The sequence below is a fragment of the Caenorhabditis elegans genome, chromosome IV (genome assembly GCF_000002985.6).
Source record: "Caenorhabditis elegans chromosome IV".
In the NCBI taxonomy this organism is placed as follows: Eukaryota; Metazoa; Nematoda; class Chromadorea; order Rhabditida; family Rhabditidae; genus Caenorhabditis; species Caenorhabditis elegans.
Window position 1 is genome coordinate 15912009 of NC_003282.8, and position 25031 is coordinate 15937039.

At 31.7% G+C, this 25031-nt stretch overlaps 3 protein-coding genes, 114 non-coding genes and 1 pseudogene across 119 annotated transcripts; 57 read left to right on the plus strand and 61 right to left on the minus strand.

Moving 5' to 3' along the window:
- Nucleotides 1–3: 3 nt before the first annotated feature.
- On the plus strand, nucleotides 4–24 carry 21ur-1240. The gene has a single exon (NR_064743.1).
- Nucleotides 25–279: 255 nt separating this feature from the next.
- On the minus strand, nucleotides 280–300 carry 21ur-4355. The gene has a single exon (NR_064744.1).
- Nucleotides 301–417: 117 nt separating this feature from the next.
- 21ur-1835 lies at nucleotides 418–438 on the minus strand. The gene has a single exon (NR_064745.1).
- A 93-nt stretch (nucleotides 439–531) lies between these two features.
- Nucleotides 532–552, minus strand: 21ur-9529. Its single transcript, NR_064746.1, has one exon.
- Nucleotides 535–555, minus strand: 21ur-13503. Its single transcript, NR_064747.1, has one exon.
- Nucleotides 556–672: 117 nt separating this feature from the next.
- 21ur-9522 lies at nucleotides 673–693 on the plus strand. Its single transcript, NR_064748.1, has one exon.
- Nucleotides 676–696, minus strand: 21ur-10760. The gene has a single exon (NR_064749.1).
- Nucleotides 697–947: 251 nt separating this feature from the next.
- Nucleotides 948–968, minus strand: 21ur-4238. The gene has a single exon (NR_064750.1).
- Nucleotides 969–1100: 132 nt separating this feature from the next.
- On the plus strand, nucleotides 1101–1121 carry 21ur-2789. The gene has a single exon (NR_064751.1).
- Nucleotides 1122–1256: 135 nt separating this feature from the next.
- On the minus strand, nucleotides 1257–1277 carry 21ur-3577. The gene has a single exon (NR_064752.1).
- Nucleotides 1278–1904: 627 nt separating this feature from the next.
- On the plus strand, nucleotides 1905–1925 carry 21ur-12409. The gene has a single exon (NR_064753.1).
- 21ur-3152 lies at nucleotides 1908–1928 on the plus strand. The gene has a single exon (NR_064754.1).
- A 423-nt stretch (nucleotides 1929–2351) lies between these two features.
- 21ur-6033 lies at nucleotides 2352–2372 on the plus strand. The gene has a single exon (NR_064755.1).
- Nucleotides 2353–2373, plus strand: 21ur-14711. The gene has a single exon (NR_064756.1).
- An 88-nt stretch (nucleotides 2374–2461) lies between these two features.
- 21ur-9357 lies at nucleotides 2462–2482 on the plus strand. Its single transcript, NR_064757.1, has one exon.
- Nucleotides 2483–2702: 220 nt separating this feature from the next.
- 21ur-8845 lies at nucleotides 2703–2723 on the plus strand. Its single transcript, NR_064758.1, has one exon.
- On the plus strand, nucleotides 2704–2724 carry 21ur-7235. The gene has a single exon (NR_064759.1).
- Nucleotides 2706–2726, plus strand: 21ur-6453. Its single transcript, NR_064760.1, has one exon.
- On the plus strand, nucleotides 2707–2727 carry 21ur-2059. Its single transcript, NR_064761.1, has one exon.
- An 89-nt stretch (nucleotides 2728–2816) lies between these two features.
- Nucleotides 2817–2837, plus strand: 21ur-1460. Its single transcript, NR_064762.1, has one exon.
- Nucleotides 2838–2988: 151 nt separating this feature from the next.
- Nucleotides 2989–7226, minus strand: Y105C5B.7 (annotated as a pseudogene). The gene is given in 6 exon segments: nucleotides 2989–3171; nucleotides 3856–4245; nucleotides 4249–4355; nucleotides 4727–5001; nucleotides 5795–5953; nucleotides 7094–7226. Coding segments are annotated over 6 exon segments (1247 nt in total).
- Nucleotides 3040–3060, plus strand: 21ur-15668. The gene has a single exon (NR_064763.1).
- Nucleotides 3431–3451, plus strand: 21ur-9448. The gene has a single exon (NR_064764.1).
- Nucleotides 3697–3717, plus strand: 21ur-5942. Its single transcript, NR_064765.1, has one exon.
- Nucleotides 4241–4261, minus strand: 21ur-12704. Its single transcript, NR_064766.1, has one exon.
- 21ur-13824 lies at nucleotides 4242–4262 on the minus strand. The gene has a single exon (NR_064767.1).
- Nucleotides 4455–4475, minus strand: 21ur-10965. The gene has a single exon (NR_064768.1).
- 21ur-4062 lies at nucleotides 4577–4597 on the minus strand. The gene has a single exon (NR_064769.1).
- On the minus strand, nucleotides 4578–4598 carry 21ur-9412. Its single transcript, NR_064770.1, has one exon.
- On the minus strand, nucleotides 5255–5275 carry 21ur-3851. The gene has a single exon (NR_064771.1).
- Nucleotides 5507–5527, plus strand: 21ur-12601. The gene has a single exon (NR_064772.1).
- On the plus strand, nucleotides 5508–5528 carry 21ur-8929. The gene has a single exon (NR_064773.1).
- Nucleotides 5746–5766, plus strand: 21ur-6840. The gene has a single exon (NR_064774.1).
- On the minus strand, nucleotides 6078–6098 carry 21ur-4004. Its single transcript, NR_064775.1, has one exon.
- Nucleotides 6221–6241, plus strand: 21ur-11965. Its single transcript, NR_064776.1, has one exon.
- On the plus strand, nucleotides 6224–6244 carry 21ur-11899. The gene has a single exon (NR_064777.1).
- 21ur-5822 lies at nucleotides 6225–6245 on the plus strand. Its single transcript, NR_064778.1, has one exon.
- Nucleotides 6348–6368, plus strand: 21ur-6949. The gene has a single exon (NR_064779.1).
- On the plus strand, nucleotides 6886–6906 carry 21ur-4985. Its single transcript, NR_064780.1, has one exon.
- On the plus strand, nucleotides 7047–7067 carry 21ur-3546. Its single transcript, NR_064781.1, has one exon.
- A 398-nt stretch (nucleotides 7227–7624) lies between the features above and the next one.
- 21ur-9393 lies at nucleotides 7625–7645 on the minus strand. The gene has a single exon (NR_064782.1).
- Nucleotides 7646–7912: 267 nt separating this feature from the next.
- On the minus strand, nucleotides 7913–7933 carry 21ur-9160. The gene has a single exon (NR_064783.1).
- A 95-nt stretch (nucleotides 7934–8028) lies between these two features.
- On the minus strand, nucleotides 8029–8049 carry 21ur-4323. Its single transcript, NR_064784.1, has one exon.
- Nucleotides 8050–8172: 123 nt separating this feature from the next.
- Nucleotides 8173–8193, plus strand: 21ur-10519. The gene has a single exon (NR_064785.1).
- On the plus strand, nucleotides 8174–8194 carry 21ur-8820. Its single transcript, NR_064786.1, has one exon.
- A 242-nt stretch (nucleotides 8195–8436) lies between these two features.
- 21ur-1998 lies at nucleotides 8437–8457 on the minus strand. Its single transcript, NR_064787.1, has one exon.
- A 113-nt stretch (nucleotides 8458–8570) lies between these two features.
- On the plus strand, nucleotides 8571–8591 carry 21ur-2945. Its single transcript, NR_064788.1, has one exon.
- Nucleotides 8592–8984: 393 nt separating this feature from the next.
- On the plus strand, nucleotides 8985–9005 carry 21ur-13098. The gene has a single exon (NR_064789.1).
- 21ur-1361 lies at nucleotides 8986–9006 on the plus strand. The gene has a single exon (NR_064790.1).
- Nucleotides 9007–9880: 874 nt separating this feature from the next.
- On the minus strand, nucleotides 9881–9901 carry 21ur-2442. Its single transcript, NR_064791.1, has one exon.
- A 149-nt stretch (nucleotides 9902–10050) lies between these two features.
- On the minus strand, nucleotides 10051–10071 carry 21ur-2731. Its single transcript, NR_064792.1, has one exon.
- A 127-nt stretch (nucleotides 10072–10198) lies between these two features.
- On the minus strand, nucleotides 10199–10219 carry 21ur-6181. The gene has a single exon (NR_064793.1).
- Nucleotide 10220: 1 nt separating this feature from the next.
- On the plus strand, nucleotides 10221–10241 carry 21ur-13660. The gene has a single exon (NR_064794.1).
- Nucleotides 10242–10433: 192 nt separating this feature from the next.
- Nucleotides 10434–10454, minus strand: 21ur-3050. The gene has a single exon (NR_064795.1).
- 21ur-9981 lies at nucleotides 10435–10455 on the minus strand. The gene has a single exon (NR_064796.1).
- A 232-nt stretch (nucleotides 10456–10687) lies between these two features.
- Nucleotides 10688–14838, minus strand: Y105C5B.8 (G protein-coupled receptor; the record flags this gene model as incomplete). Of its 2 annotated transcripts, none has more annotated exons than NM_001307191.2 (9): nucleotides 10688–10788; nucleotides 11150–11281; nucleotides 11738–11909; nucleotides 12230–12312; nucleotides 12465–12587; nucleotides 12753–12856; nucleotides 13802–13904; nucleotides 14145–14207; nucleotides 14658–14838. In NM_001307191.2, 9 exons carry the CDS (start codon nucleotides 14829–14831, stop codon nucleotides 10738–10740), a joined length of 1005 nt encoding a protein of 334 aa, NP_001294120.1. The 2 variants fall into 2 exon arrangements, with proteins under 2 accessions (NP_001294120.1, NP_502897.3); NM_070496.3 differs by having other exon boundaries at nucleotides 10719–10788; nucleotides 11091–11281; nucleotides 14658–14831.
- Nucleotides 10795–10815, minus strand: 21ur-1298. Its single transcript, NR_064797.1, has one exon.
- 21ur-7778 lies at nucleotides 10943–10963 on the minus strand. The gene has a single exon (NR_064798.1).
- 21ur-8169 lies at nucleotides 11370–11390 on the plus strand. The gene has a single exon (NR_064799.1).
- 21ur-1461 lies at nucleotides 11712–11732 on the plus strand. The gene has a single exon (NR_064800.1).
- Nucleotides 11924–11944, minus strand: 21ur-12670. The gene has a single exon (NR_064801.1).
- Nucleotides 12007–12027, minus strand: 21ur-3748. The gene has a single exon (NR_064802.1).
- Nucleotides 12327–12347, minus strand: 21ur-13341. Its single transcript, NR_064803.1, has one exon.
- 21ur-3199 lies at nucleotides 12332–12352 on the minus strand. The gene has a single exon (NR_064804.1).
- 21ur-383 lies at nucleotides 13054–13074 on the plus strand. Its single transcript, NR_064805.1, has one exon.
- 21ur-13126 lies at nucleotides 13055–13075 on the plus strand. The gene has a single exon (NR_064806.1).
- On the plus strand, nucleotides 13157–13177 carry 21ur-11370. The gene has a single exon (NR_064807.1).
- 21ur-8135 lies at nucleotides 13158–13178 on the plus strand. Its single transcript, NR_064808.1, has one exon.
- Nucleotides 13242–13262, plus strand: 21ur-12684. The gene has a single exon (NR_064809.1).
- Nucleotides 13369–13389, plus strand: 21ur-5117. The gene has a single exon (NR_064810.1).
- 21ur-1319 lies at nucleotides 13644–13664 on the plus strand. The gene has a single exon (NR_064811.1).
- Nucleotides 13663–13683, plus strand: 21ur-9447. The gene has a single exon (NR_064812.1).
- 21ur-13461 lies at nucleotides 14048–14068 on the plus strand. Its single transcript, NR_064813.1, has one exon.
- 21ur-10239 lies at nucleotides 14259–14279 on the minus strand. Its single transcript, NR_064814.1, has one exon.
- On the minus strand, nucleotides 14260–14280 carry 21ur-4863. The gene has a single exon (NR_064815.1).
- 21ur-10316 lies at nucleotides 14821–14841 on the minus strand. The gene has a single exon (NR_064816.1).
- On the minus strand, nucleotides 14824–14844 carry 21ur-11681. The gene has a single exon (NR_064817.1).
- A 180-nt stretch (nucleotides 14845–15024) lies between these two features.
- 21ur-12312 lies at nucleotides 15025–15045 on the minus strand. Its single transcript, NR_064818.1, has one exon.
- A 206-nt stretch (nucleotides 15046–15251) lies between these two features.
- On the plus strand, nucleotides 15252–15272 carry 21ur-12842. The gene has a single exon (NR_064819.1).
- 21ur-2341 lies at nucleotides 15253–15273 on the plus strand. Its single transcript, NR_064820.1, has one exon.
- Nucleotides 15256–15276, plus strand: 21ur-9422. The gene has a single exon (NR_064821.1).
- Nucleotides 15277–15350: 74 nt separating this feature from the next.
- 21ur-15427 lies at nucleotides 15351–15371 on the minus strand. The gene has a single exon (NR_064822.1).
- A 305-nt stretch (nucleotides 15372–15676) lies between these two features.
- Nucleotides 15677–15697, minus strand: 21ur-6087. Its single transcript, NR_064823.1, has one exon.
- Nucleotides 15698–15878: 181 nt separating this feature from the next.
- On the minus strand, nucleotides 15879–15899 carry 21ur-11951. The gene has a single exon (NR_064824.1).
- Nucleotides 15900–16259: 360 nt separating this feature from the next.
- Nucleotides 16260–16280, plus strand: 21ur-182. Its single transcript, NR_064825.1, has one exon.
- A 172-nt stretch (nucleotides 16281–16452) lies between these two features.
- On the plus strand, nucleotides 16453–16473 carry 21ur-4050. The gene has a single exon (NR_064826.1).
- 21ur-10265 lies at nucleotides 16454–16474 on the plus strand. Its single transcript, NR_064827.1, has one exon.
- A 903-nt stretch (nucleotides 16475–17377) lies between these two features.
- On the minus strand, nucleotides 17378–17398 carry 21ur-3901. Its single transcript, NR_064828.1, has one exon.
- A 449-nt stretch (nucleotides 17399–17847) lies between these two features.
- On the minus strand, nucleotides 17848–17868 carry 21ur-6618. Its single transcript, NR_064829.1, has one exon.
- Nucleotides 17869–18572: 704 nt separating this feature from the next.
- Nucleotides 18573–19808, plus strand: Y105C5B.9 (Phytanoyl-CoA dioxygenase domain-containing protein 1 homolog). The gene is made up of 3 exons (NM_070497.4): nucleotides 18573–18742; nucleotides 18920–19316; nucleotides 19465–19808. Exons 1-3 carry the CDS (start codon nucleotides 18575–18577, stop codon nucleotides 19764–19766), a joined length of 867 nt encoding a protein of 288 aa, NP_502898.1. The 5' UTR covers nucleotides 18573–18574; the 3' UTR covers nucleotides 19767–19808.
- On the plus strand, nucleotides 19324–19409 carry Y105C5B.1415. The gene has a single exon (NR_064830.1). It is a non-coding gene; the product is annotated as an Unclassified non-coding RNA Y105C5B.1415 (non-coding RNA).
- Y105C5B.t4 lies at nucleotides 19334–19405 on the minus strand. The gene has a single exon. It is a non-coding gene; the product is annotated as a tRNA-Asp (tRNA).
- Nucleotides 19809–19813: 5 nt separating the features above from the next.
- On the minus strand, nucleotides 19814–21906 carry srv-16 (G-protein coupled receptors family 1 profile domain-containing protein; the record flags this gene model as incomplete). Its single annotated transcript, NM_070498.2, has 7 exons — nucleotides 19814–19952; nucleotides 20096–20280; nucleotides 20334–20454; nucleotides 20506–20642; nucleotides 20694–20773; nucleotides 20848–20967; nucleotides 21675–21906. 7 exons carry the CDS (start codon nucleotides 21904–21906, stop codon nucleotides 19814–19816), a joined length of 1014 nt encoding a protein of 337 aa, NP_502899.2.
- On the plus strand, nucleotides 20002–20073 carry Y105C5B.t1. Its single transcript has one exon. It is a non-coding gene; the product is annotated as a tRNA-Asp (tRNA).
- On the plus strand, nucleotides 20742–20762 carry 21ur-10803. Its single transcript, NR_064831.1, has one exon.
- Y105C5B.t3 lies at nucleotides 21153–21224 on the minus strand. The gene has a single exon. It is a non-coding gene; the product is annotated as a tRNA-Glu (tRNA).
- Nucleotides 21345–21416, plus strand: Y105C5B.t2. The gene has a single exon. It is a non-coding gene; the product is annotated as a tRNA-Glu (tRNA).
- 21ur-10553 lies at nucleotides 21857–21877 on the minus strand. The gene has a single exon (NR_064832.1).
- An 81-nt stretch (nucleotides 21907–21987) lies between the features above and the next one.
- On the minus strand, nucleotides 21988–22008 carry 21ur-14143. The gene has a single exon (NR_064833.1).
- 21ur-7618 lies at nucleotides 21989–22009 on the minus strand. The gene has a single exon (NR_064834.1).
- A 193-nt stretch (nucleotides 22010–22202) lies between these two features.
- On the minus strand, nucleotides 22203–22223 carry 21ur-2876. The gene has a single exon (NR_064835.1).
- A 171-nt stretch (nucleotides 22224–22394) lies between these two features.
- On the minus strand, nucleotides 22395–22415 carry 21ur-13840. Its single transcript, NR_064836.1, has one exon.
- Nucleotides 22416–22770: 355 nt separating this feature from the next.
- Nucleotides 22771–22791, plus strand: 21ur-1836. Its single transcript, NR_064837.1, has one exon.
- On the plus strand, nucleotides 22772–22792 carry 21ur-10673. Its single transcript, NR_064838.1, has one exon.
- A 256-nt stretch (nucleotides 22793–23048) lies between these two features.
- On the plus strand, nucleotides 23049–23069 carry 21ur-14262. Its single transcript, NR_064839.1, has one exon.
- A 249-nt stretch (nucleotides 23070–23318) lies between these two features.
- 21ur-5812 lies at nucleotides 23319–23339 on the plus strand. The gene has a single exon (NR_064840.1).
- Nucleotides 23340–23657: 318 nt separating this feature from the next.
- 21ur-10287 lies at nucleotides 23658–23678 on the minus strand. The gene has a single exon (NR_064841.1).
- A 78-nt stretch (nucleotides 23679–23756) lies between these two features.
- 21ur-1144 lies at nucleotides 23757–23777 on the minus strand. Its single transcript, NR_064842.1, has one exon.
- 21ur-11247 lies at nucleotides 23760–23780 on the minus strand. Its single transcript, NR_064843.1, has one exon.
- Nucleotides 23781–23864: 84 nt separating this feature from the next.
- Nucleotides 23865–23885, minus strand: 21ur-8168. Its single transcript, NR_064844.1, has one exon.
- A 78-nt stretch (nucleotides 23886–23963) lies between these two features.
- On the minus strand, nucleotides 23964–23984 carry 21ur-8773. The gene has a single exon (NR_064845.1).
- Nucleotides 23985–24121: 137 nt separating this feature from the next.
- On the minus strand, nucleotides 24122–24142 carry 21ur-7413. The gene has a single exon (NR_064846.1).
- A 77-nt stretch (nucleotides 24143–24219) lies between these two features.
- Nucleotides 24220–24240, minus strand: 21ur-7821. Its single transcript, NR_064847.1, has one exon.
- Nucleotides 24241–24292: 52 nt separating this feature from the next.
- Nucleotides 24293–24313, minus strand: 21ur-13758. Its single transcript, NR_064848.1, has one exon.
- A 130-nt stretch (nucleotides 24314–24443) lies between these two features.
- Nucleotides 24444–24464, minus strand: 21ur-1218. The gene has a single exon (NR_064849.1).
- Nucleotides 24465–24708: 244 nt separating this feature from the next.
- 21ur-4023 lies at nucleotides 24709–24729 on the minus strand. Its single transcript, NR_064850.1, has one exon.
- Nucleotides 24730–24913: 184 nt separating this feature from the next.
- On the minus strand, nucleotides 24914–24934 carry 21ur-4872. The gene has a single exon (NR_064851.1).
- Nucleotides 24915–24935, minus strand: 21ur-12041. Its single transcript, NR_064852.1, has one exon.
- Between the last annotated feature and the right edge of the window lie 96 nt (nucleotides 24936–25031).

A 25031-nucleotide genomic window follows, 5' to 3' on the forward strand; every position in this document is an offset into this window, starting at 1 on the left:
CAATCCTTTCTTATGACGGTTTGAAATGAAATGAAATTGTAAGAAACATTGAAGGCAACCACCAGTCGCTCAGGAAAACTTAAAAGTGACAAGAATTCCGCCTTATTGATAATTCAATGAAGTATGTGAATTAATAGGGACTAAAAAAAATCAATATAAAAATGTTCAAATTTTGAATTTTTCAAATATATAAAACAATGGATATTTTCTTAGGGGAAATGATGTTGAAATGAAATGAAAATGAGATGGTTACAAAAATCACAACAAGTGGCTCTATTTTTGGATTCCGATGTATTTTTATTAAAATTATAATTATAGATGCGCATTTCCCTATTTCTATGAAACAGTAGATTTTTTTTCATTTTTAATACCTTTTATTTCATTCCACTGTACCAGATTATTGATATTGGTACATGGGAGGACATTAATCGAAGTCTAATATTCATTTTAAAAATATTTAAATTCATCAGTAACTGGAAACAGTTACCTAACTTTTTGTAATTATTTTTTGTTTTCATTACAGTTCTTCAATTAATAGGATTAGAGGATTTAATAAGGAAAACTATTCAAATGGTTAATTTATGTAGATTGTGAAACAGTCTAAAATATATTTGTTCAATTTTTTCCCGTTTCACCTAATTTTTTTGTAGGCTTCTTGTACATGTTGAATATTAAGTTCAATATGTGTTTAATATACTGACGGTCATCAATATCTTTCGATTTAAAAATTACACAAAACAGCGAAGAATGTTCATTATTTAGATTCAAAAAAATCTAGTCACAAACAAAATTTGAAAAATTCTATACTGTGTATTGTTGTTTTCACTGTCATTGATAAAATAAATCCATTATATTCCTCTTCTTCACGTACAAACAGTAACTTGCATTCGAGGCGACCTATGCCTGACTCGTGCCTACACAAAACAATGTGATCATTTTATTCGTTCCCAATCTATTTCTGTAGTCTACTGCTTTGGAAACTTATTTGTACGATTAAGATACTATTACGAAACAATTGAAAATTGTGAACAAAATTAAAAAAAAATAATTTTTTGCATTTTTCTTGGTAACATAAAAAAACGAGATAATGAATTCGAAACTACTTTCTCTTGAATCCTGAAGACTGATTTGAGAATGTTATAAAAAAAGATTTAAAAAATTTTAAAGCCGTTGCAACAACCAACAATAAACAACAGGCTCCACGTATTTTTGTAGTTGACAATTCTTCGGTGAAGTAAGTGGGAATTATTATAACATCTGTCAAAGAAATGATAAGAGTGAATCTAAAAAACGTGATAACACTTACTAGCAACTTGAAACAGTTAATCTTTTTTCTTTTTGAAAATGTGTTTCCCTATCTGACGATTTGAGGAGTGTAGAACGATGAATCAGGCGTAATTAGGCAAGATGTGGGCGGAGTCATGTTATCAGCGGTTTATTTTCTCCAGTTAAGCCCCTCCCACTGAGAGGGTGCGATTAGAAAATAATTAGAGCAATTTTTTTTTTAAATTTTTGTGCCTGCAGCTAACCGTTAAAGGTTCACAGTTAAGTGTCACAGCTGTGTTACGCGAATAGTTCAAGGCATAGGCTCCACCCATTCTCTAATATGCCTAAAAAAAGCTAATATGCCTAAAACTTTGAAATTGTTTTTCGTGGCTTATGAATAAAATTTAGTAATTACAGTTCCGGTGCGTTATCATTAGATGAGTGGTTAAAACATACTGTTTTGTGTAACTGCCTTTAAGGCAACCTACGCCTGTCTTGCACCTAGAGCTTTTCTATACGCAAAAAAAATAATATTTGCAGTGTTTATAACGCGAACACCACTTTCGAAAATTATGCCTATTTGAAAAAAAATCCACTGTTTCAATAGGTTATCAATTGATGAAGCAAAAGAAAATAATTATTCAATGATAGTTACAATTAAACCAATAAAATGTATTTAATACATATTCATCTAAAAATTAATAGGATGCAAGCTGTTCACTTTAATTATAGTTACGCACAACAACTAATTTCTTTAATATCTTTTTAAAAATTAGACTCTTTTCCCCTTTCACAAAAAATTTTTTTAGCATTCTTATTTTTATACTTTTGTTGTAAAAATGAAAAAAAGTTTATACTATTCAATAAAATAATTTTACAAGGTGCCATTTTTGATTTGTATTTAAAAAAAAACAACGCTACAAAAAAAGAATAAACGCTGATTTAATTTAATTTTTTTTTGATTTCCTCAAGTCAATGCGTTTTTCTGGAGTTTTAAACTTGACCTTAAAAAAATAGGAGAAAAGAATAAAAAATGTTACTGTTTCAAGTTTTTCGTGAATTTTCAGGGATTTTATTTTAAATAATTGTCGTACACTATCGCCTCGTTGCAAAAATATAGAAAAAAGTTTTTTTTTTTCAAAAAGTACTGTAACTTCAAATTCTTAAATGTCAACAATTCGGGGGAAAACCTCGCTAAATCCGGAGTTGAAAATTAAACTACTTTTCAAAGGAGCATTCCAACTACCAATACCAAAAAAGAAAATATGAAAACTAAAATAATTTTCGAAATATTGGATTTTTTTTTTCAGAAAAAAGAGTACAATTTGATAAAAATTGTAGATACAGATCGTGAGAATGTGGTTTTGGTGCAAAATTGTTCGAAAAAGTTCTACTGTTTCTACTTCATGGTATTAAGCAGCAGTTTTGATGGAGTTTTATTGAGACTTGAGACTACCGTTGAAACTACATCGTTTTAATTGAAGCTAAGCGTATATATTTCCACAGTTTCAGTTACTTCATTTAAATTTCCCACACTCAAAAATCACTAGTCGAAACTTCAAGTTTGAAAACATAACATGATCATAAAAATTATATAAAACAATTGCTCATTACAGCCAAAATCCAATACATATATGTATATTATGTACAAAATATACAAAAAAGCACCCTATTCTTGAATAAATATAGTAAAAATGATACAAAATTCAAAATCCAAAATTTTCACTGTTTCTCCAAAACGAAAGGATCCAAAAACTTTCCAGTCGTACTTGAAGTATCCACATAATTAGTTGAAATATGTGTTGAATTGTATACAGTAAGATAAGTATATCCATATTCTCCAAGTGCTTTCACAGAAAAATCTTGCATTATGTGATCAGATGGGTCCTCATGGGAATGGCAACCCTGAAAAAGTAGTTAGTGTTGAGATCGTACATCTACACTATTTTTTATAAAAGCGCCCGACATCAGGCTGGTTGTGTGAACCCGGACGATGTCGGGCGCTGATAATGTGAGCGACGTGTTCAGATAACTTGAACTGTTCCTGCTTTGATCAAAATCTATATTTGAAACATCCGGATGCATCCGAGAAAAGTTGAACAAAAAAAAACTTTTTACCGTTTCACAAAATGGGTTAATAAAAAGTGAAACAATTTCTTACTGATGTCTTAGTTATTCAATTTTCTGAGCATTTTCGAAGCTTCCAAATTTTTTTTAACATTTGAAAAAATAACATTCAAGAACATTTTAGAAAATTGCAGCAGTTTCTCGCGCTTTCCATAAGTCCAGAAATTTATTTTTTAGAAATATAATAACTAGGAAAGTGTCGGACGCAGATTAACCGCGTGGCTGGTTTTCTAAGAAACCACTGAAAAAAAATTTACCGTTTCACTGAACAAACAACTAGTGGATGAAAAAGTATTCAACTAGTGATCATGTATCCCGAGGTATACTCTTCTCCATACAACTGACCAGAAGCAAAAAGCGGCCGACACTTAGCGAGCAGCTGATCCGGTAATTCGCGGAACTCAGAAAGTTGTCGGCCGCTAGTTCATTCATTTTAGGAATATTTTAATAACCTAAACTCACCGCTCCTCCCGTCAAAATATAAACCGGTGCAGGTGCATTCTTAATATGTCCAGGATCAGCCGATTTGAATGGATTCTTATTATAAATTGGCCACATTCTCTCGTAAGTATGCTTATGTCCATATAATACCATATCAACTTTATACTGATTCAATAATTCCTCTAATCCTGGAAACTTTTTCTTATCACCTTCTCTTGATAGAATATCTTGATCATCATTACATCCTTTCTTCTTTTTACTTGAACAATACCATGGTCTATGGAACATTACAATTGTCCATTTTTTCTTATTTTGTGCAAGATCCTCCTGAAGCCATTTATATTGAGCCTGGGTTTCAGTAGACATTGCTTCAGCGTAATATTCAGAGTTTATTGCAATAAAACGAATCCATAGTTGAAGCTCCAAAAAAGATTGTTGTCGTATACTCCATTTCTAGGCATTGTGAAGCGGTTTACAATATGGTTGAAGTTTCCGTCAACCTCGTGGTTTCCGGCGAAAACCTGGAAGATTTATTAAAATTGTATTGATATTTGAGTGACCGACATCTTGCGAGTTTCAAATAAAATTTTTTTGGCGTACGACAAACCCCATTAGATGTCCGGTATTTTGAGAAACTAGAACTAAAGTTAGAATTCGCTGTTTCAAAATATGAATTTATCAAAACAGCGAAGCAAAGTTTTGTCAAATCAGGTTGAATAATTTGTAAAAAATGTTTGAAAACCTCTTACGTTTACGCCTGTCAATGTCTTTGTCTTTTTGAAATTAAATTCATAAAATTTATGAAACAGGAATATTTTTCGACAAAAAAAATCAATTTTCTCCAACTAGTTATTCACTACTGGAAACTAGGTTCCATAATTTGAGCACCTACCATATAAGGAACATATGCAGCAAATGGCTCAATTGCATTCATATAATCATCTCCAGTTGCTCCATTTTCACCTTGCAAGTCGTATGCCAAATCCCCAATGTGAATGATTATATCAAATTGGTTATTTTTTCTTGCTTCAATCAATTGATCTATCGATTGTTGACCTTTATAGACGCTCAAATCTCCAAAAATTGCAGCTCGGAGGGCTAGGGATTGGTCAGGTTGACGGAAGTGGTAAATGGAAGACATCGCTTGAGAACTGCCTACTTGGTAATCTGAAATTGTCTCGTTTTTGTGGGAAGGAATGTGTCGGCCGCTTTGTCGGCTCCAACCTACTAAATTCGGTCAAAATTAGCTCTGCTTCAAAAGAGGGGGTTAAAATTTCTTGAAACAATACCTTTTTTTTATGGTGAACATAAAACAGTGGAAAATTATATTTAAACATTTTTTTAGTGGGAATATTGTTTCACTTATTCAACCATATTGTATATCTCACAAATTGAGACATGTATATTAAATTTTTCAAACAACTTCGTGGTGTGGAGAGTATCAGTGAAAAATTTGAAATTCTATATATCAACACCATGTGAAACAGTAAATTTTTAAGTTGGAAAACTAACCCAATTTTTTATGTGGCTTTTTTTATGTATACATGAATTAATTGTTCTAAAATCTTTAAGTTTTCCCGTTTCTGAAGCTTAAAAAAGTACGCTAGAACATAACTTAACTTTTTTGCGGTTTCATGTTGTTTTAAAATCAAACGTTCTTTCTTTTTCTATGTTTTTTTACGCATTCAACAAACTCTTTTTATTTTGCAAGTATCTGACTTTTGCAAAGATTCGTAATTAAGTCAATTTATTTTTTGTACATAATTTGTTTTTTTTTAATTCATCTGAGATCCACCTAAATAGAGAAATTAAAAAAAGTGTACTATAAAAATCAATATGCTTCTAAAAATAAATAAATTTTTTGCGGTTTCACATTGTTTTGAAAAATATCCTGTTTTCGCTAAGTTTCAGTTTGGATATTGGTCAACTTTTTATATATTAAAATCTATTTGAAACTTACAATAAGTCTGTCCTTGTACCATATTCTGCATAGTTGCTCTATGTGTATACCTCATTGTTCCATTCTCTTGATCTGCCCATCCAGTTGTAATTCCTTTTGCTGTGAGCCTCATAGCATCACTTGACAGACCGAAAATTGCATACGGAGTCACATTTGGTACTGGAAGTTGAAAATCGGACTAACTTGTAATACAATTCATGAAAATTGTGGAATTGTGTACATTCTACAATTTGAATTGAAATATATTTCATTTGGTCATATTTTCTAGTATTCTTTCTAGTCTAATTCTAGTATTACCGATTCATTGGATTGTTTAAAATATTGAAACAATAAACAATAAGGTGGAAACAGAATTTTTTTCGAAAAAAAAAATCCATTTTTTCACTGTTTCTCACAGTTTTTATATTGCTTTAAATTTAGCATTTTTTGTTTGAAGTAGGATTTTGAAATAAATTAAATATTGGCTTTCATTTCTTGAATCAGTTTTAGAAAAATGTAAATTTCACACTTTTACACGTAGTTTTCAAATACTTTTCAGAAATATCAAAACTAGTTCATGTGCAAAAAAAGAATTTTTGAAACAGAGCCTATTTTCGTATCAAAAGTTTCATTGTTTTGGTTCATTTGGAGTATATAAATATTTTAATCAATTTTAAGTTTGAAGTTATTGGCTGAATACATGATTTTGGTTTAAAAGTTTTCAAATTTTTGTTTTTCATATTCATCTTTCATTTCCGGTACATCTTTTTTTTTCAACTGTACTAACCGACAAAACTTCAAAGATTTACAGTGAAAAGGTGTGTAAAAAATTATGGAAAAAAAAATATTGCAAAAAGAATTGTGTTGAATTTTTTTTGAAAACTTTTACTGACAAAGTTTTTTATATTCGTTCGGAGTTTGTCAGTTTCAATGAACGGAGTTTTCTATGTCGAACGATATTTATCAAATTCAAACTGTGATTATTGGCTGAAAACAGGACCGAATTCTACAAAACTAAACTCCTAAACACATTTTTTTCAGTTGCAAACGTTTTTCAAAAATGTCACTGTTTCACATTGTTTTCATATATGTACACTGATTTCATTTTTTAATGGACGACCTGGAGTAATAGAAAAACCAACCAAAATCAACCTGGAAAACTTGAAATCATGATTTTCAGTGAAACAAAAAATTTGGTACGCTGTAATTTTTTTTCAAAAATTATACTGTTTCACTCAGTTTTCAAAATTTTCCAGATAATTTTTCAAAACAATTCGTTTTGGCTCTCTTTTTTAATTTTTCAAAAAAAACCAAACTCACATGGTTCCTGCGTTAGCCACGTTACCACCATTTCATCAGGCTTCCCACTGAGGCTCAGGTGAACTTGCTCCACAATATTCCCGTAGGATTCATGGAAAAATAGTGCAAAAATGAATAAGAACCTAAGAATCATATTTTTCTTGTTTAAAATTTTGAATTTTCCATCAAATTTTGACCTAATTTATAGTGAAACGCCCTATTCTCCGCCCTAAAAAATGACGTATTTTTATCATTTTTTGTTCCCCGTTTGACTCCAAAGTTCTGTGCTCCGTATGGAGCATTAGCTCGACTCGAAAAATTGCAAAATTTCATGGAAAATGTGGTTTCGGACTTGGTTTTTTGTGGTTTTGTAATGGAAATTATTTATTTTTAGGTAACTAATGTGACTTCTTCAACGATTTCCGTGAATTTTTTGAAAATTTATTTTTGGCAGTTAGGATGGGAATGTGACTTGCTGTATTTGTTCTACAGTACTCCTGGAGTTTATCAGAAAACTGAGTAGACTAGAGAAATTTCAAGCAGGGAGATAAAGACAAGAAAAAATTTTTGAAAACAACAAAAAATGAACAGGTTAATTTTATGACATTTGTGAAACAGTGTTTTTTTCTCAAATTCAACAAAACTCGAAGTTGCAAAAATTAAGCAAATAACGATTCTGATTAAAACAGACAATTGAAATTCAAAAAAAAACAGTATTTTTTTTTCAAAAAGATTTTGGTTATTGTTCAACATTTTTTCGAAATTGCATTTTCCCAAAATTTCCAATTACAATTTTATCATTACTAAATTGTAAGTTATACAATTTTCAATCTGAAAAGCCAAAAAGATCGATTTGATCGATTGAAAATATTTGCTAATTGACTATTACGAAAACAAGCTGAAACAGTAGAATTTTACAGTTATTTGAAAAGCCTTTTTTTTGAAATATTAATTTTTCAACCGTTAGTACAAAAAGACTAACTATAAAAAACTCAAGTCAATATGAAAATAGTGTGAAACATTAAAATATTTTGAAATTTTTCTCGTATGAAAAACTGTTTCAGTGCATAATTATCAAGGAAAAATGAAGTAATTCACTATTTTAGAGACACATTTCTAGAATTAAAAAAAAGTAAAAACAAGGCAAAATAATAAAAAATTAGAAATGTTAAAAACCTGTTTTTTAAATTATTACGACTTAATTAAGCTTTTCAAACTGAAATAAGTTATTTTATCGGGTCTCCTTCATTTTTCGGAAATTAAAATTTTATCAGGTTGAACGAGTAATTTTTCATTAGGGTGTTTTTATTCAATCCGAGATTACCCAAATATTATCCAGCAGCAATAAAATTATATTTTTCAAGGAATCTGAAAAGAAGGCAGAATCAAATAACTTTTTACCGACAAACAATTTGTCGAAGAAGTGAAACCGTTGGAAAAAATTTCACAAAATTTGTTTCAGTAATTCATTAAATTTTCAGAATTTGTAACTTCTTATTGATCGCAATAAATTAATAAATTAAACTATACTAAAATTAATTTTCCATGTAATTTTCACCTCCACCTACGCCAGGTCATGTTAGTTTTCTTATCAGTTTCAAATCAAAATATTGAACATGAAATTAATAAAATCAACACGACATTTAGTTTGAATGACTATGAACTTTTACTTTTTTCCTTCACCGGAAACTATTTGATCTTATGAGAATGATACTGATGTCAGCAAGGTTACCCAGCACACACAACGCCCGTTTCTTGGCTCTGGTATTATAAATATATCTCAAAAAAAACCTATAACAATGTTTCTGCTTCAAAATTACAAAGAGTGTGTGTTTTTGGAGGCAAGGTGTGAAAATTGCACAAAAAATCTGTTTCAAGATTTCCATAAACTTGAATTTTTCTGCTATAATAATTAATCCTCTTGCAATTTTAACTTGTAATTAAAGTAATAATTTTTAATTCTTCTTATTTCAAACGTAATATGCAAAGAAATTGATAGTTAGAATTGCTTAAAGGTGGACTACACCCTGTGGGGAAATTGCTTTAAAACACGCCTATGGGGTCACAATGACCGAATATCATGATTAAAAAAATTAAAAAAATTTTCTAGATTTTATATGATTTTTTGAAAATTCAAAAAATCTCAGTTTTCCCCGAATTATATTTGAATTTCCGCCAATTGAATTCGTTCGTTGGAGCGCGCTTGCATTATTTTCATCAACTTTTTTTTATTTATTTTCATTATTTCACTGATTTTCTTAATTTTTTTTAGACATTTTCAGTTACTGTTTAACAAACATTCTGCATTTATCTTGTATATTTCATTTATTTTCCGATTAAAAACCCCAAAAAATTAAGAAAATCAGTGAAATAATATAAATAAATAAAAAAAAATTAATGAAAATAATGCAAGCGCGCTCCAACGAACGAATTCAATTGGCGGAAATTCAAATAGGAAATAGGGGAAAACTGAGATTTTTTGAATTTTCAAAAAATCATATAAAATCTAGAAAATTTTTTTAAATTTTTTAAATCATGATATTCGGTCATTGTGACCCCATAGGCATGTTTTAAAGCAATTTCCCCACAGGGTGTAGTCCACCTTTAAAGATTTTTCGAAAATATAAAGAACCAAAGTTATCGAGTTCACTGCAAAACATATTTGATTTCCGGGAAATAATTGATTTTTTACTTTTTTAAAACTGATATGCTGTTTGTTTTTGCTTATGTGCCTTTGGAGCTTACAAAATTTAGAAAGAGTTTTAAAAAAAGATATTTCTATGTTCAGAAAAATAAGCTTAAGAAATTTTCAATTTTTTAAGCACGTAAACGATGCTTAAACAATATCGCGCAAATATAAATTGGTTGAAACTGTGAAAATTTTAACAGAAAATTCAGTTCTAGAAAGTTCCTCTATTAAACGTCCTTTAATTTTTAATATTTTAAAAACTAACGAAAAATACAGAACAGTATAATTTTTGAACAAATCAAACGCTCCAGTGTGAACAATTTGTTGATGAAGTTTAAATCAATTTTTCGAAACAGCAAAAAAATGTAATACTTTTTTATTGAAAAAGCGTAATTCAATTTCCGGAAATGTTACGGTTTCAACATTTTTCAACTAGAAGCAAATTTTAATTTTGAACAATAAAGGGGAAGGCCTTGTTTGAAAATTTATCAAGTCAACGAAACATGATAAATTTGTAAATTACAAAAATTGATATCGTTTCCAAAGTTATTGAGTTAACTGTGAAACCTTATTGATTTCTGGGAAGCTATTAATTGCTTCCTTTTAAAACGGAAATATGTGTTTGTTTATATAACTTTGGAGCTTACAAAATTGAAAAAGAGTTTTAAATGATGATGATTGATGCTCAGAAAAATGAGTTTAAGAAAAAATCTCTCGCAAATATCAATTAGTCAAAACTGTGAAAAAATTTGATTTTTTGAAATTAAAAAAAAAATTTGGCGCAAAACATAAATACAAAGTTGAAAATAATTTTTTAAAAAAAGTGTTTTTTGTCTAAAAATACTAAACAGTAAAACGAATAGAAAAATAACTTCAAATTGTGAAAAACTTCTTTTTGAAGTCAAAAACAATTTTTTGAAACAGCAAAAAAAATTAGTTTATTTCAAAAAACGTAATTCAGTTTCCCGAAGATAGTTCAACGTGTTCCGTGTCGGTTATTGAGTAGAATGCATTTTCCGATTGGTTTCTGGAAGAAACACTTTGTACAAGATCAATATTTACGATGGTTCTAGTATTATACAAGACAAACTTGAAACAATAAATTTTATGGAAACTCAAAATTTTAACTTGTTCTGAAAAAATTACAAATTTGAGTTTTGATGATGCTCTTCACTTTTTATTCTGATAATAATTCTGCAAAATTGTTTCGGAAAATTAAAATGACTTATTTTTGGGAATTGAAACATTATTTTTTTTGTCATTTTTGTTTTGTGCAAATTACTAATTTCAATATGAGAACTTCTATGAGTTTTGAATTTTGTTTCAAACCTTTTCCTCCTCCCATTAGCTACAACAAGTCCACCCGAATCATTTTTGGAGTTAAAAACCTGATTCCACGTGTCCGTGAGTATTTTCCAGTAGTCATCCGGCTCAATTGGAGCCGGATTTACTCTTCCTTTCCATCGGCGGAGGGTTATCATCCACATTATTGGTGAGAAGAACACGTACACTGGGACTGACTGAAACAGGAAATACTTCTTTTTTTTGAAATGAAAAAATCACTGTTTCAAAAGTTTTGTAATTTAAATTTTTGAAACAGTAGATCATTATGAAACAGTTGATCATTATTTCGAAAACAGAAACACAATACAGAATTAAAGCCCACGGGCGCACAACTACAGTACTCCTACAGTAACCTTGTAGAAATATATTTTTCGAGTAGCTCGATTGTTTTGTTGCAGCCGATCTCTCCCGGATACAGTTTTGTGCTGCCACATTTAAAAACTGCGAAAACCCGGCAGATGTCGGGCGCTGGGAAAGAATTAGACAAAAAGGCTAGATTTCTCGGCCCAGTTACTTGTCGGCTGCACACTTTTGTTCCTTGACATAACAGTTTTTTTTCACTGTTTCATCAGTTTTGTAAATGTTTTTCATTCTTTGCAGTTGTATTCAAATATCCTTGTTGACTAACTCACATTCGCAACCAAAAAAGCGTTTCCATCGAGCTGATTCTCAGCTGCCCATCTCATTGAAATTCCAGCAAAATACACGTAACAAAACATATTAAGAATCAAATTTGGGAAGATTAATATCAAAGTTCGATGCAGTTCCATCTCTCTGTGCTTCTTGGTTATGTTGAATTTTAGACTGCAATTCCAGATAGATTATGGAAACTGATAAAATTAAACCGGTTTTGAAATGTTTTTTTAAATTAGGTATTGAAACAATATTATACATTTTTTTCCAACAAACTTCGGATAGGATAATGAAACTGATAAACTGAAGGTTTTTTAAAATAAAGTTTTGAAACAATATTAGTAATTTTTTCCAAAAAATATTCATAATACTTTCCCTTTTCTCATAGTATTTTGCAGCCCCCGACATCTACAGGATTCCGCCACTCATTATGAATATACACTATTAATGACGAACCCGGCATGCGTCGGGCGCTACAAAATTTAACTTACACAGGATCTTTCATATCTCTTTTCTGAAGAATCATGGCGATACAAAACCCAATTGCAGACCCGAAATCGAGAGTTAGGAATCCCTGAAAATGATTTTTTTTTCGAACTTCTTTGACGATTGTAGCATTTTTCAAAAAATGTTAGATTTACATTGACAGTGCGAAATTGTATTTATTTAATTTCCAAAATTGAATTTTTTTTCCTCGAAAACTGTATTTCCAGTTTTTTCGCTTACTATGAAAATATTCTTCTGAACCAACGCGTCCTTGTGCTCAAACGAAGAGCAATTCAATTGATGACCATCTCGTTGAATATCTTTGTAAACTGACGGAAGGGGTTCGAAAATTGAGAAAAATGCCTGAAATTTGTCCAGGAAAATGTCGGCTGCTAGCTTGGAACAACTAGCAGCCGACATTTTTTCCAGTTTCTAGCGATACATTAAATAGACGAAACTATGTTTTTGGCAACCGACACTATTTGGTTCTTGAAACTTGCAGCTGACATGTTCCTGTTCCAAACTTACACAAAAATATGCAACACCCCTGACAAAGTTCTCATTTGACCTCCAGAATTGGAATTTTGCCATAAATGTGTTCAAGACCACTGCGATGTAGAATAATTGGAAAACTGGAAAGTTTTAAGTATAATTCAATAACTTATTGCTCTAATAGTAAATAGTTTTTTTAATGGTTAATGTCAAATAAAAATTGAAAAATTGATTTGAAGATTGAGTTACCATAACAATTTATTTCAGTGAAATTTTTAAACAATAATCTCCTGTTTCAGTAATTTTTTAAATTTATGAACAAATAAGGCATATCCAGTTGTTTCAGGATTGTAGGTTTTTTTGAAAAACAATTTTTTGGAAAAAAAATCCTCTATTGTTTCATGTGTAGGTCAAAGTTTTTGCTAATTAAATTGTAAATGTTTATAATAGGGTTTAAGATTTTAAAAAAATCAAAAGTTATCGTTTCACTATATTTATATTTTTAGAGGAAAAAATGTCCAACATTTTGTTTTTCAACATCTAATTGTAATAGTGAAAATTAACGCTTTCAAAATATTTCCATTTTTAAAAATTTCACAAAAATTACTGTTTCACTACTTTATTTTATACTGGGATGAAAAACGTTTTATGTTATCAACGCAAGAAAAATATGTATATATATTAATTGAGATGTACAAAATAATTCCCGTGTCTACAATATTATGTCTGAATCAAAATTTTTTCAAAAATTTTTGAGAAATCAATTTTTCATAATGCATATTTTTTTTATTGACAGCTTTTTTTGAAAGAAAACTGTGCCCTTTTTGTTGTCAATTTAAGGATTTCTGAGAAACGTTATGATTTTATTAAAACAAAAATTACTGTTTCACAAAAAAGTTAAGTGTTTTAACAATTTGATATTTTCAATGGTGAATTATTTTAGCAATGTGATAGAAACTGTTTAAAATAGAAAATTTAGTTGATAACTTATTTAATTTTTTTTTTCAAAGCAAAATGTTATTATTTTTTAGTTTTCCAAACAAGTTTGAATTCCCGCCGAAAGATTAGAAAGGGAAAAAACTTACAAATTGACGAAAATGACTGAAAAATTCTGACCCAAATACAAATGTCAATTGGAACTAGCAGGTCACATCCATCAAATACCAAACGGGATAACAAGTGGTAGGTCTAAAAAATTTGGGATAAAAAAAATTGAATTTGTTAATTTTTAGAATAACAAAACGCAATAAATGCTTAGTTTTTAAAAACTCAGGGAAAAAAATCACGGTTTCAAAAATCTGAGAATTGTAAAAAATAGTTTCCTTGAATGATATTTAATAGCTGTAACTTGTTTTGTAGGCATGTAGGTAGGCATTTTTGCGAGGCCTACCTCACCGAATCAGTTAAAATCAAAGGAAAAAGACTCACACCGAGAGATATATATGATAGCGAATACATAATAAGTGCAATGTGGTGGAAGTACATAAGAATCTGAAACTTTTTTCAATTTTGTCAACAAAATTGAAGTTTTCTGATTTATTTATCATCATCAATCAACTGAAAATTACTAATTTTGAAAATTGTGTTTTTTTCTCATAAATTTGAAACAGTTGATTTTTTTTTTAGAAATTCTTGATTTTGATTTTTAGTCAAATTTTGAGTTCTAAAAATAATTTTATTTTGCAAAATGGAATAATTCAAATTTCCTAAATTTTGCACCATAGTGATGACGTCACCCTGCTCCACAAAATCGAATTTGGGCTGATTTGTTAAAGTGTAGTTAGAAATCAACTGGTTTGTGACTTGTTTGGTTTTCAAAATTTGAATGATGGGTGAATAGGCAGGCAAGCGCCTTGGTAAATAGGTAGGCACGCGTCTAGGTAGGCACGCAGGCAGGCAAAAATTGATCAAACCGAAAGTTTAAAAAATAAAACTTCTCACCTTCAAATGCATCTGTACTCGTTCTTTTTCAAAACATTCACATGAATAATAGGTCAATGGAACTGAGAAAACACACATCAAAACTCCAAATATTTCCAAAAATATGTAGCTTCCCTGTTTCGAAGTTGCAATGGACTCCAGTACAGCAGCCGTGCAGTTTGGCGAGGTATGCATAGTGTCTTAAATATCAAAAAGTTGAACAATAGTTTCTCACATAAAAATCATGTATCAGAAAAAATATTTGTAAAAAAAAGTATATTTTACAATTTGGAAAATGGTGTTGAGCTGAACAGGAAATTAGGAGAAAATCACTAAAACAATAAAATGAACAAAAACTTTGTGCAAAAATGGAAAAGCCAACTTGAACGTTTTCCACATTTTTCACAGAATCGATGTGAAAATTTTTTTTTTAATTTTCTAGCCTATGGAACAGCCAAAATTTGGGCGGAGAAAAAATTTTTACAATAGCTAAAAATTTATTGGGTTCTCACAAAAATTATAAACAAATTAGGTAACTTGTTTTTTTTTCTAATTTTGAAAAAAAATTACTGTTTTTGGAGTTGTATATAATTTTGTGAAATTTTTTTTGAAACATTGGTTCGATCGATACGCTAGGTGATTCAAAGTTGCTTTTAAAAAATGTGCTAACAGACACTGCATTGATATGCTAAGATAAAGTTTTTCATTTCTGTTTCCAAACAAAAATCTACATTATTACATGATAAAAATGATTTTTTTTAAATTAAAAAAGTCCTGATGCAGTAGAAATTAGAAATTTTGACAAATGTCGGTGACAAATGTATTTTGAATTTTTTTTCAAGTTGACTAATTTTTCAGTGAAAAAAACGATTCCAAAAAAGTTAGAAGAGCATGAGCACGAGATTGAGATTTCCCACAAAATTATAGCTCTCCGTAGAAGAGCAGAACTAAGAATTAGTGTCTACAAAAACAAGGATAAGTGTGGAGTTTGGAGCTAAGCAAATGACGTTTTTTAAAAAAGAGATTTGAAAAATTTGTAGGTTCCTAAAGATTAAATGAAACTAGTTTTTTTAAAAACAAATAACTTATACAAAAGTTGTGAAACAGGAAATTTTTTTTTGGAGAGTTTTTGTTCATTTTTTTTTTTGGAAATGAAAAAATTACGGTGAACTGCCTTTTTTTCGGTATGAATTTTGGTGATACCTTTGAATATAGTAAATTGAAATTACATAAGAAACCGCATTTTTTTTCATAAAAAGTAAAACAGGTTAGAGGAATAATTCTTGAATAAATGGATAATGTGAAACAGAAACATTATTATTTAATAATGATTGTCGATACTTATGTACTTAAAGAAACTAATTCTTCATAACTTTGGAAATTTTAATTGTTATCTGAAACAGTAACTTTTATTTTCATTTTTTACTGAATTCAGTTTGTTTTTATTTGGAATCCTTTTTTTTAGATTTTTTATATTAAAAAAATTTGCATTTGAGTGTAATTGTAAGAAATGTTTCAAAATCCTAACATTTCCTCATAGGTTCCAATAAAATTTTTCACACCCTAAACAAAATTTCCGCTTTCAAAACGTTTATGTATTGTGATCACTGAACTGTTTTGTATTCCGAGATGTAATACAAGAAGCAAAAAAGTTAAGGAAAGTGTTTTTTTTCAATTATCTTTTTTGCTGAATGTAACGTAGTTTCATAATCTGATAAATTATTTCCAAACAAAAAAATTTTCATGAAAAAACAAATTTCTACAAAATTTACTGTTTCAGTAAACTGTTAAAATTTCTAGTGTTATTGGGGATTAGTTTGAGTGTTGATTTTGTCCAGATTGTTCAAAAATTGTTACTTTTCTGGAAAACTCTTAAACTCATTTAAATATTTGAAATTCAGCGTTGATTTTTTAATGGAACAATTCCAAAAAACAACAATGTTCTAAAATTTAAAAAAAAAACGAACTCGACAAAAAAGTCAAACCGGAAAAACAAAAAACAACCCCCGTTCCAATTAAAAATCAGCTGTCATTTTTTTCACAGAAAGGAAGTAAATCTTCAACTTAGAGAAAAAAAAGTATACCTATTTGTCTCTTCAAGGCGACGTATGCCTACCTCCACGAGTGTCTACTTATACCGTCAAAAACTAGGTAGTTTGCGCCAAAGCGTCAAAAGAAGAGCGGTAGGCAAGAAAGTAGGCAGGCAGGCAGGCAGGCAGGCATAAAAAAGGTAGGCATGAATCAGGCATATTTTGATTTTGCTCCCCATTTCTTGGCTTTTGAGTCAAATTTTTATTGATTACACTTTAAAAGTTAACGGAGCAAACATAATAACTCATGACAAAAAGAAAAATAATAATTGCTCAAAAATTTTTGCCTACGCTCTTAATGAACAGGTATAAGATGTGATCGGTAATTTTAGAGGCCGAATTTTTTAATAAAAAGGACATGTTTTTGTTTCTAGGTTTTCGTTGAAACAACAATTATTTTCTGTGGTATTTTGATGTCAACCGGGAAGTATGGCACCGAAGCCAACTGTTGACTTAGCTTCAAAATTACCTACGCCTGCCTGGTGCCTACATGGGTGCCTTCAATCCAAGATTTTATGTTCAATTCAACATTTATATTGGAATATTGGAAATTGGAGTTTTTCGTCAGAATAGGCGCTAGGTAGGTATGTAAAAACGTGCCTACTTAGAGTTTGAGCCAGCCTAATCGCATTTCTTCAAGTTCTAATCGGATTCTCCTTTTCAACTCTTACACCGATTCCAATGAAAACATCCAAGCCAATATGATGGTAATGAAACATAAGTTTTTATAAATTGAAATGACTTTAATTTTTTGTGCCATTCTTCTTTAGAATTATCGAAAAGTTGAAACGCAAATAAATTTTAGTTTTTCCCAGCTTACTTTAATTTTTCTAAAGGGGTTTTTTGTCAAAAATTATATTTTTTTGAAGTTAATCTAAAGCAGAAGAAAAAAAAGCAGCACATTATTTCACCTTTTCTCGAAAATTGAATAATAATTTCTCGCACATTTGTCCTACCTAATGAACCCCTTAGGGATGTGCTCTTTCAAAAATAGATTATTATGATTATTATGAGGCAGGCTTTTACACTAAAAGTGAATGAAAGTGTGAGTATTGCAGAATTGTTGCAAATTTGCGTTTCAAAAGAACAAGTTGAGAATTTGAAAAAAAAATAACATTAATTTATTGCCAAGTGCATTGAAATCGAAAAAATTTTCGGTTCAGTTTTTATATAAATATTCTGAAACCGCACTTTTTTTTTATTTCTAGATTTTTTTCTTTTTCTCTCAAATCACCAATTTTCCCGCCACGTGTCAATTCGGTCGTTTACGTGACCACAATTAGACAATAAAAAAACAAGTATCAAGTCACCATTGCTGATATGATAAGCATCATGATGGCACCTACTGATAAGATAGTTCGCCTAGCCTACCCATTTTATTGTGGCTACTCTCGGTTCTTTTACTGTTTTTTCTTGTTGAGAAAAGTGTAGTTTTTTTTTTTCAATTAAAATTTTCATGGCTACGTACCCACCTACTTACCTGCCAACCTTCGTGCCTGCCTACCTACGTGCCTGCCTACCTACGTACACGCCTAGACTAACATGTTTCTCAATTTTATTGATCCTTTTGAAGGTTCAGTTTTAAAAATTGTCCGGTAGCACAGGCAAGGCAGGCAGATAGGCATTTTGGTGCCTACATTTGTGCCTTCTACCAGTATTTTGTTTTTGGTTAAAAAAAAAAAGGAAACCCAGAAAAAATTGATTAAAATGAGATATAGGTATATATAGGATATATAGGCACGATAAAGTAGTAAATCATTCAGGCAGCAGGCACCCAGGTAGGCAGGCACGCCTGAACACATGCCTACATATCTTGACGCCCCAAACTAACCGATTTTTGTTCCAGAAATGTGGGATCTTCGCGAAAAATTCGAAAGAGATGGATTTGTGGTAGTTGAAAATGTATTTAATGATCAGGAGATTGATGAGATGAAAAAATCGATTTCAAAAATTGTAAACGATATGGATTTGGCAGAACATCCGAAAAGTGTCTTTTCAACTTATGATGAGGATAAAGTAATTTTTTTTTGAAATTTGAAATATGAAATTTATAGAATTTTTGAAACAGTTGAAATGTTTCCTCTTTTTTTAATGAAAAAATATCAAAAAAATATCAAAAAAACTGTTGCAATAAAGTTTAAATTATCGATTTTCTAAGAATGCTTAAGAAAAAATCGATAATCAATCTTCCAGCACGCAGCGGACTCCTACTTCCTCAACAGCTCCGACAAAATCCGATTCTTTTTCGAAGAGGGAGCTGTGGATAAGGACGGGGAGCTCACGGTGCCCAAGGACAAGGCTCTCAACAAAATCGGTCACGGCCTGCACTTTCTGGATCCAACTTTTGAGAAGATGACGTTCAACTCGAAAATTCAAAATATCTTCAAGGAAATTGGATATCAGGAGCCCGGCGTCGTGCAGAGCATGTACATTTTCAAGCAGCCAAAAATCGGCGGAGCAGTGACGGACCACGTGGACTCTACGTTCCTTCGAGTGGACCCTATTGATCATCTTACAGGAGTTTGGATAGCAATTGATGAAGCCAGCGTGGAGAATGGATGTCTTTCCTTTATCCCGGGAAGTCACAAAGGTGAGGCAAAAAATATTCTCCCCGGCCGGGAATTGAACCCGGGTCTCGCATGTGACAGACGCGGATACTCACCACTATACTACCGAGGACATGTTTTTGCGTGCGCCCTTAGTGCGTACACAAACGATTCATTTCTCTTTTTTTGCAGACACTTCCTCCGCGAACTATCGATTCGTGCGAACCCATGACACGTCGGGAGGTGCTCTTCTTAAATTCATTGGCACTCGTCCAACATACGATCAATCCAAATTCCAGCATGTCCCCATTTCCAAAGGATCCTTGATTCTTATCCACGGCCTAGTGGTCCATAAAAGTGAAGCGAACACATCGGAAAAGTCACGTCACGCGTACACGATCCACGTCATGGAGCGGAAGAACACAAAATGGAGCGAACAGAATTGGCTTCAGGAGACCGAAAACTATAAGTTCCCAGATTTGTATAAAGATTAATTTTTAAAAGTTTAATTGAAATAAATTTGCAAAATAAATTAATATAATCATTGAACAAATGTGATAGGTGTGACCGATGTGATTTTTAATTTTTTCTTGGTGAAGCCTAGCCGTTGCAGGATATATTTTCGGAGAGAATCGGAGAAAACCCAGAGAAGATATGGGTTGATACTTGCGTAGAGGTCGCTGAAAGTAAGGTGTTTCATCTAGGCACCAAATGACCCAACTTCTCGTGTCCTCGGTAGTATAGTGGTGAGTATCCGCGTCTGTCACATGCGAGACCCGGGTTCAATTCCCGGCCGGGGAGAACTTTTTTTTCGCCGACTTACCTCACTGCGTTATACACCAAATAGAACTGATCAGAGGTGAATGCCAAGATATCTGCGCCTTTGAAAATGAAAAGTATGAGAATGCACATCTGCACACCCACAATTATTGTGCTCATTGTGAAGAGGCGAGCTTCTCGCATTTTCGCTTTCGAGCGGGAATTTGTGATCACTGGTGTCGGAGGCATCTGGAATTTTTTTTTTCGAAATTGCTTTTCTAATTTTTGAAAAAAAAATTCACATTTATCCTCTGTCGTTTTCGTATCACCCAAAACAAGTAACAATAAGTCGCCACTAAATAAACGCAGTTCACAAACAAAAATACACCACCTATCGCGAAAAATGTGTTGGTCATGGATTTACTGAAGTTTTTTTTGTTTTAATTAGGTTCATGAAGTAGATGAAAAAATTACTTTAAAAATCTGGGAACTATGCCATTTTTGCTGTTTCTGAACAATTGAACATCGTTGAGAAAAGTTGATAGTCCAATTATTAAACCTATCAAATACTGAATGGATATTGCGATCCAGAGACGATGTTCCTGCCAAATCTAAGCAAAAAAAATTAGCAACAGGAATTCAAATTAAGCAAAAAAAATTACCCTGTTAAAACTAGTCGGGAAAAGCATTACGGATAGTCTATTCGACGCTAATACAGATACACTCATCGCTTGGCAGATACCTAAAAGTTTGTGTGTCCCGACATCTACCGGGTTCCGCCAGAAAAATAGAAACCTGGAAATGTCGGTCACTTACCTGTACTCCATGCGAAATACAGATAAATTCTACCATATGGATTACCCAGGAATAGATAAACTGATACAAACCATCCCCATTTGGGAAACATTGCGCCGAGGTAGTTGGTGAGAAGAGTCCCTGAAAAATGAATGAATGAGGGTGTGGGTGTTGCAACCGACATCTGCCGGGTTTCTATCGCAACTCGGTAGGTGTCGGGCGCAAAACATTCAAAACCAATTTTTATGAAATCAGCGTTTTACAAAATTTTTTTTTTTAGAAATTAGCATCTAAAACAAAATTGAAAACAAACGTAAAAAAATAACTTCCCATGCCGGGAATCGAACCCGGGCCGCGTGGGTGAAAACCACGAATCCTAACCACTAGACCACATGGGAGTGATGCCTCTATTGCGTCCTTTTGCCAGGACATTAATATAAAAGTTCTATGGCAAAACAAGTACGTTTTTCCATTAACCAAAATATATTCTTGGGATGCAAGAGCTCATTCTTCACCGCTCCCATGTGGTCTAGTGGTTAGGATTCGTGGTTTTCACCCACGCGGCCCGGGTTCGATTCCCGGCATGGGAAGTTATTTTTTGCAGTTTCATTGGAATTTCGAGAATTTAGTTGGAATTGTCCTAGACAGTTTCGTTTTAATCAAATTGGGGAGCGCCCGACACCTAACGAGTTCCACAGCTCATCATGTCGCAGTACAACTGGCAGCGTAACCCGGAAGATGTCGGACGTTAACGTGGTGGGCAAGAATACAAAAGAAAAAGCATAAAATAATATTATCAACGCGGGCCAGGATCTATGTCGGCTGCGCGCTTGATGACTAAAACTCACAAATATCAACGCCGGCAGTCGAGAGGCATAGCTTGAAAAACGGGGAGCTCAGCTCCTCAACTCTCCGATTTTGGGCCTCAATTAGGGCCCAAACAATAACCAAATAAATTGAAATAGTTACACAAAATATGGAGAATTGCACGGTTTCCACGATAAAAGTGATATGATCACTCACAGTAAGGGAGTTATTCGATACAGGTAAATCCCAGTATGAAGCTGGAAGAGATGACATAGGCCAGCTGAAACGGTGACGTTTTTTTTTCTGGTGAAGTCTTGGTTTGGATAGGATTATGCTTACAAGCTTAAAACAAGAATCTCCTGCCGACAATAACAAACTGCTATAAATTAATGCTTGTTTTACTTTCGGGGGCGCTGAAACAGTGAATTTTTCTGATAGACAGAACTCGAACAGATGTATGTAGATTAGTGTTTCCTTCAAAAATGAACGGCGCCCGACACCTGACAGGCCCAAGTAATAGTGCAGCTGGCGGTAAACCCCATTAGATGTCGGGTGCTGCTAAAACAATTCAGGGACATTTTGGCATGTTATTGAAAATCTTTGAAAACTTATGCCTTTTTACAACTGTAAGAAACATTGTTTACCTGCATTTTTTTTCTAATTTAAATTTTTAATAAAAATCACAAACATTAACAGAACTATAATATAAAATGCAACTGGATGTGACGGTTTACACAATTTTTCTAAACAAAAAAGTATTAAATCATTTACTTGCCTCAAAATGCTGTAAAAGAATTCAATTTTTAGTTGTAGGAGAGCTGAAACAATGCATTTTTAATGGGTATTTTGAACCTTAACGTTTTCGTAGAAGCTGAACTCAAGGAACTACAAATGAGTTTTTTGTATCAAAAAAATCGAAAGCGCCTGACACTTGACGGGATCCAAACCTCAGTGCAACTGACAATGAACCCCGGCAGGTGTCGGACGCTGCAAAACAATTCAAATCCATTGGGATAACCTACTAAACATTTTTTTGTAGTACTCTGATTTTGGACAACTTTGAGAAACATTCTTAGTTTAAAAAAATTTTGCTGTTTCAAATTTGGAATAAAACTAACAAATTTTTTTTAACCAAGATTGCGTTTCCAATTCTGAGGATGTATTCAAAAAAAAAACTTTTTTATCGTAGTTGAGCAGAAACAGTGAATTTCATTTTCTCAAGTTAATATAATTTAGTTGTTTTGTATAAGAAAACTGGCAGCGGCCGACACCTGACGGATCACAATATAAAGCATAGTTTCATTACATTTTTTGTAAAACTCTGCTGGTTAAAAATTTTCAGATATATTTTTTATAAAACATTTTACTGTTTCAAACTCTATGTAAAAATTCACAGTAATAATGGGATGGTGCAATTGACTTCGGAAGCAGACGTTAATGGTGAAAAAAATTCTATGTAATTTTTACGGAACACTGCTTGTTCTGTTTGTTTGGAAATTTATTTTAAAAAATTAAACAGGAGAGAAAACCCAGCTTTTTTCTGGAGATTTCAAAATTCTACATAAAAAACTATAGAAAAAAGCTCAAAAATTTCCCAAATCACTTGACTAATATCTTGTGTTTCCCCAAAGTTTTTCTCATGTTTCAACCATCAATTAAATAGGCTTTACTTAAAAACGTGATATTCAGAAATTTTTTGGGCTTTTGATGATATTACCACGTTTGTAACAGATGTTTAGTGTAATAGGATTCAATGTTTCCAATTTCTCTGTAGTAATTTGTGTAAGAGTTCTATTATTAAGCTTTTCATGTACAAAACCGTACCTTCAAAGTTCGGAAAAACTTCTAGAAATTTCTCAGAATTCTCTGACAAATCTGGAATAATCTTGAAACTTTTCGACAATTCATAAAGTTTCTGGACGTTTTTGGTAACTTCAAAATTTTAATCCCAAAATGGAAGACAAAAGGCAGTAGGTAGGCAGTAGGCAGGCAGGCTAGCCACGCAAGTTGATTCGAAGTGAGCTTATTCTTGGACAAAATATGAATCAAATCTAATGAAAAACGCGAAAATTTTAGATGTGGGTGAAACGGGTTTTTAATATTTTTCAGCTAAACGAGCAATTTTTGAGAGAACAGGTGGATCATTATTAGGGTATTAGTTTACAACAGTAAATCGAATTTATGAAACGGTAAATTTTTAATTTTTTTCTAAGAAATTCGACGAACAACTTTTTTGGGGCACTATATGCATAGTAAACCTCCACTGAAAACAGTATTATTAGTAATCATTTTGAAACGTGCTTCCGCAGAATGTTTTAAATTAAAACAATTTTCGTAAGAGGAATAGTTGATTTTCTTCCAGTAATTTTAACTAATAAATGCACATTCCGAAACATTGAATTCCGATAATCTGTATGGTTCTAGTTTAGATTTGTTTTTTGAGTCACTTGTAAGACGCAAAATTGTCATTTTTTGATTTTAACAATATTAAGTTTAGGATACGTTGGAAGTGTAAATTACACCTGCTTTCTTTTAAAAAAGAAGTTTGAAACCGTAACTTACACTAATTTTTAAAATTTTATTCCGATTACAACAATTGTTTCACTAATGCTTTTCAATAAATAACTATTCCATAAAAGGAAGTGTCGGAACATATCTTTACTATAATATGAAGAAAAAATTAGTAGAAAGAAATTCAGAAAATTTTCAAAAACAAAGAGAAACAGTGGAAAAATAATTTGAGCTTCAGAAAATTATCTTCCAGCCGATATAAGAATCTACTTACCGCCTTTTTCTAATTTTTCATGCATGCAAACCCAACTGATAACCTAATAGTTGCAAAAAAAATTACGAGATAAACGTTTTCCTTGAAATAGAACATTATTTTTTTAGAGGAAAAAAATTTAGTGATTAATATTAATTGCCCCGAAAAATGTTTTAAATATGTTCTTTCAGCAAATTAACAGGAAAATATACTGAACTGTGTTTGTTTCTGATATTACAGTTTTTTACAGCCAGAGGTACTCGTTTGCAGCTCGTTATCACTTTAGACATTTCAATTGGTTTATAATCGATACAGTGACTTACCACAGACCATTGACTTGTTAAATCTGCAATTTGTGAAATGATGATTTTGAAACAGCAATTCACATAAAATATTTTAGTAAGAATTTTTTGATTGGTTCGAATTTCTGCTTTATTAAAAGCTACTGTCATATTATAATTCAACAAAACCTCAACTTTTTTCCATTTCATATTACCTGAAAAGCCAGAACAATGAGAAAAATTTGTCATTCGGAGAATTCTGCCAATTTGTGAATTCACTTATGTCGTCAACATGAAACACGATGTAATTTTACTATATTGCAAACTTTTTTTCAGCGTTCCAAAAACATTCC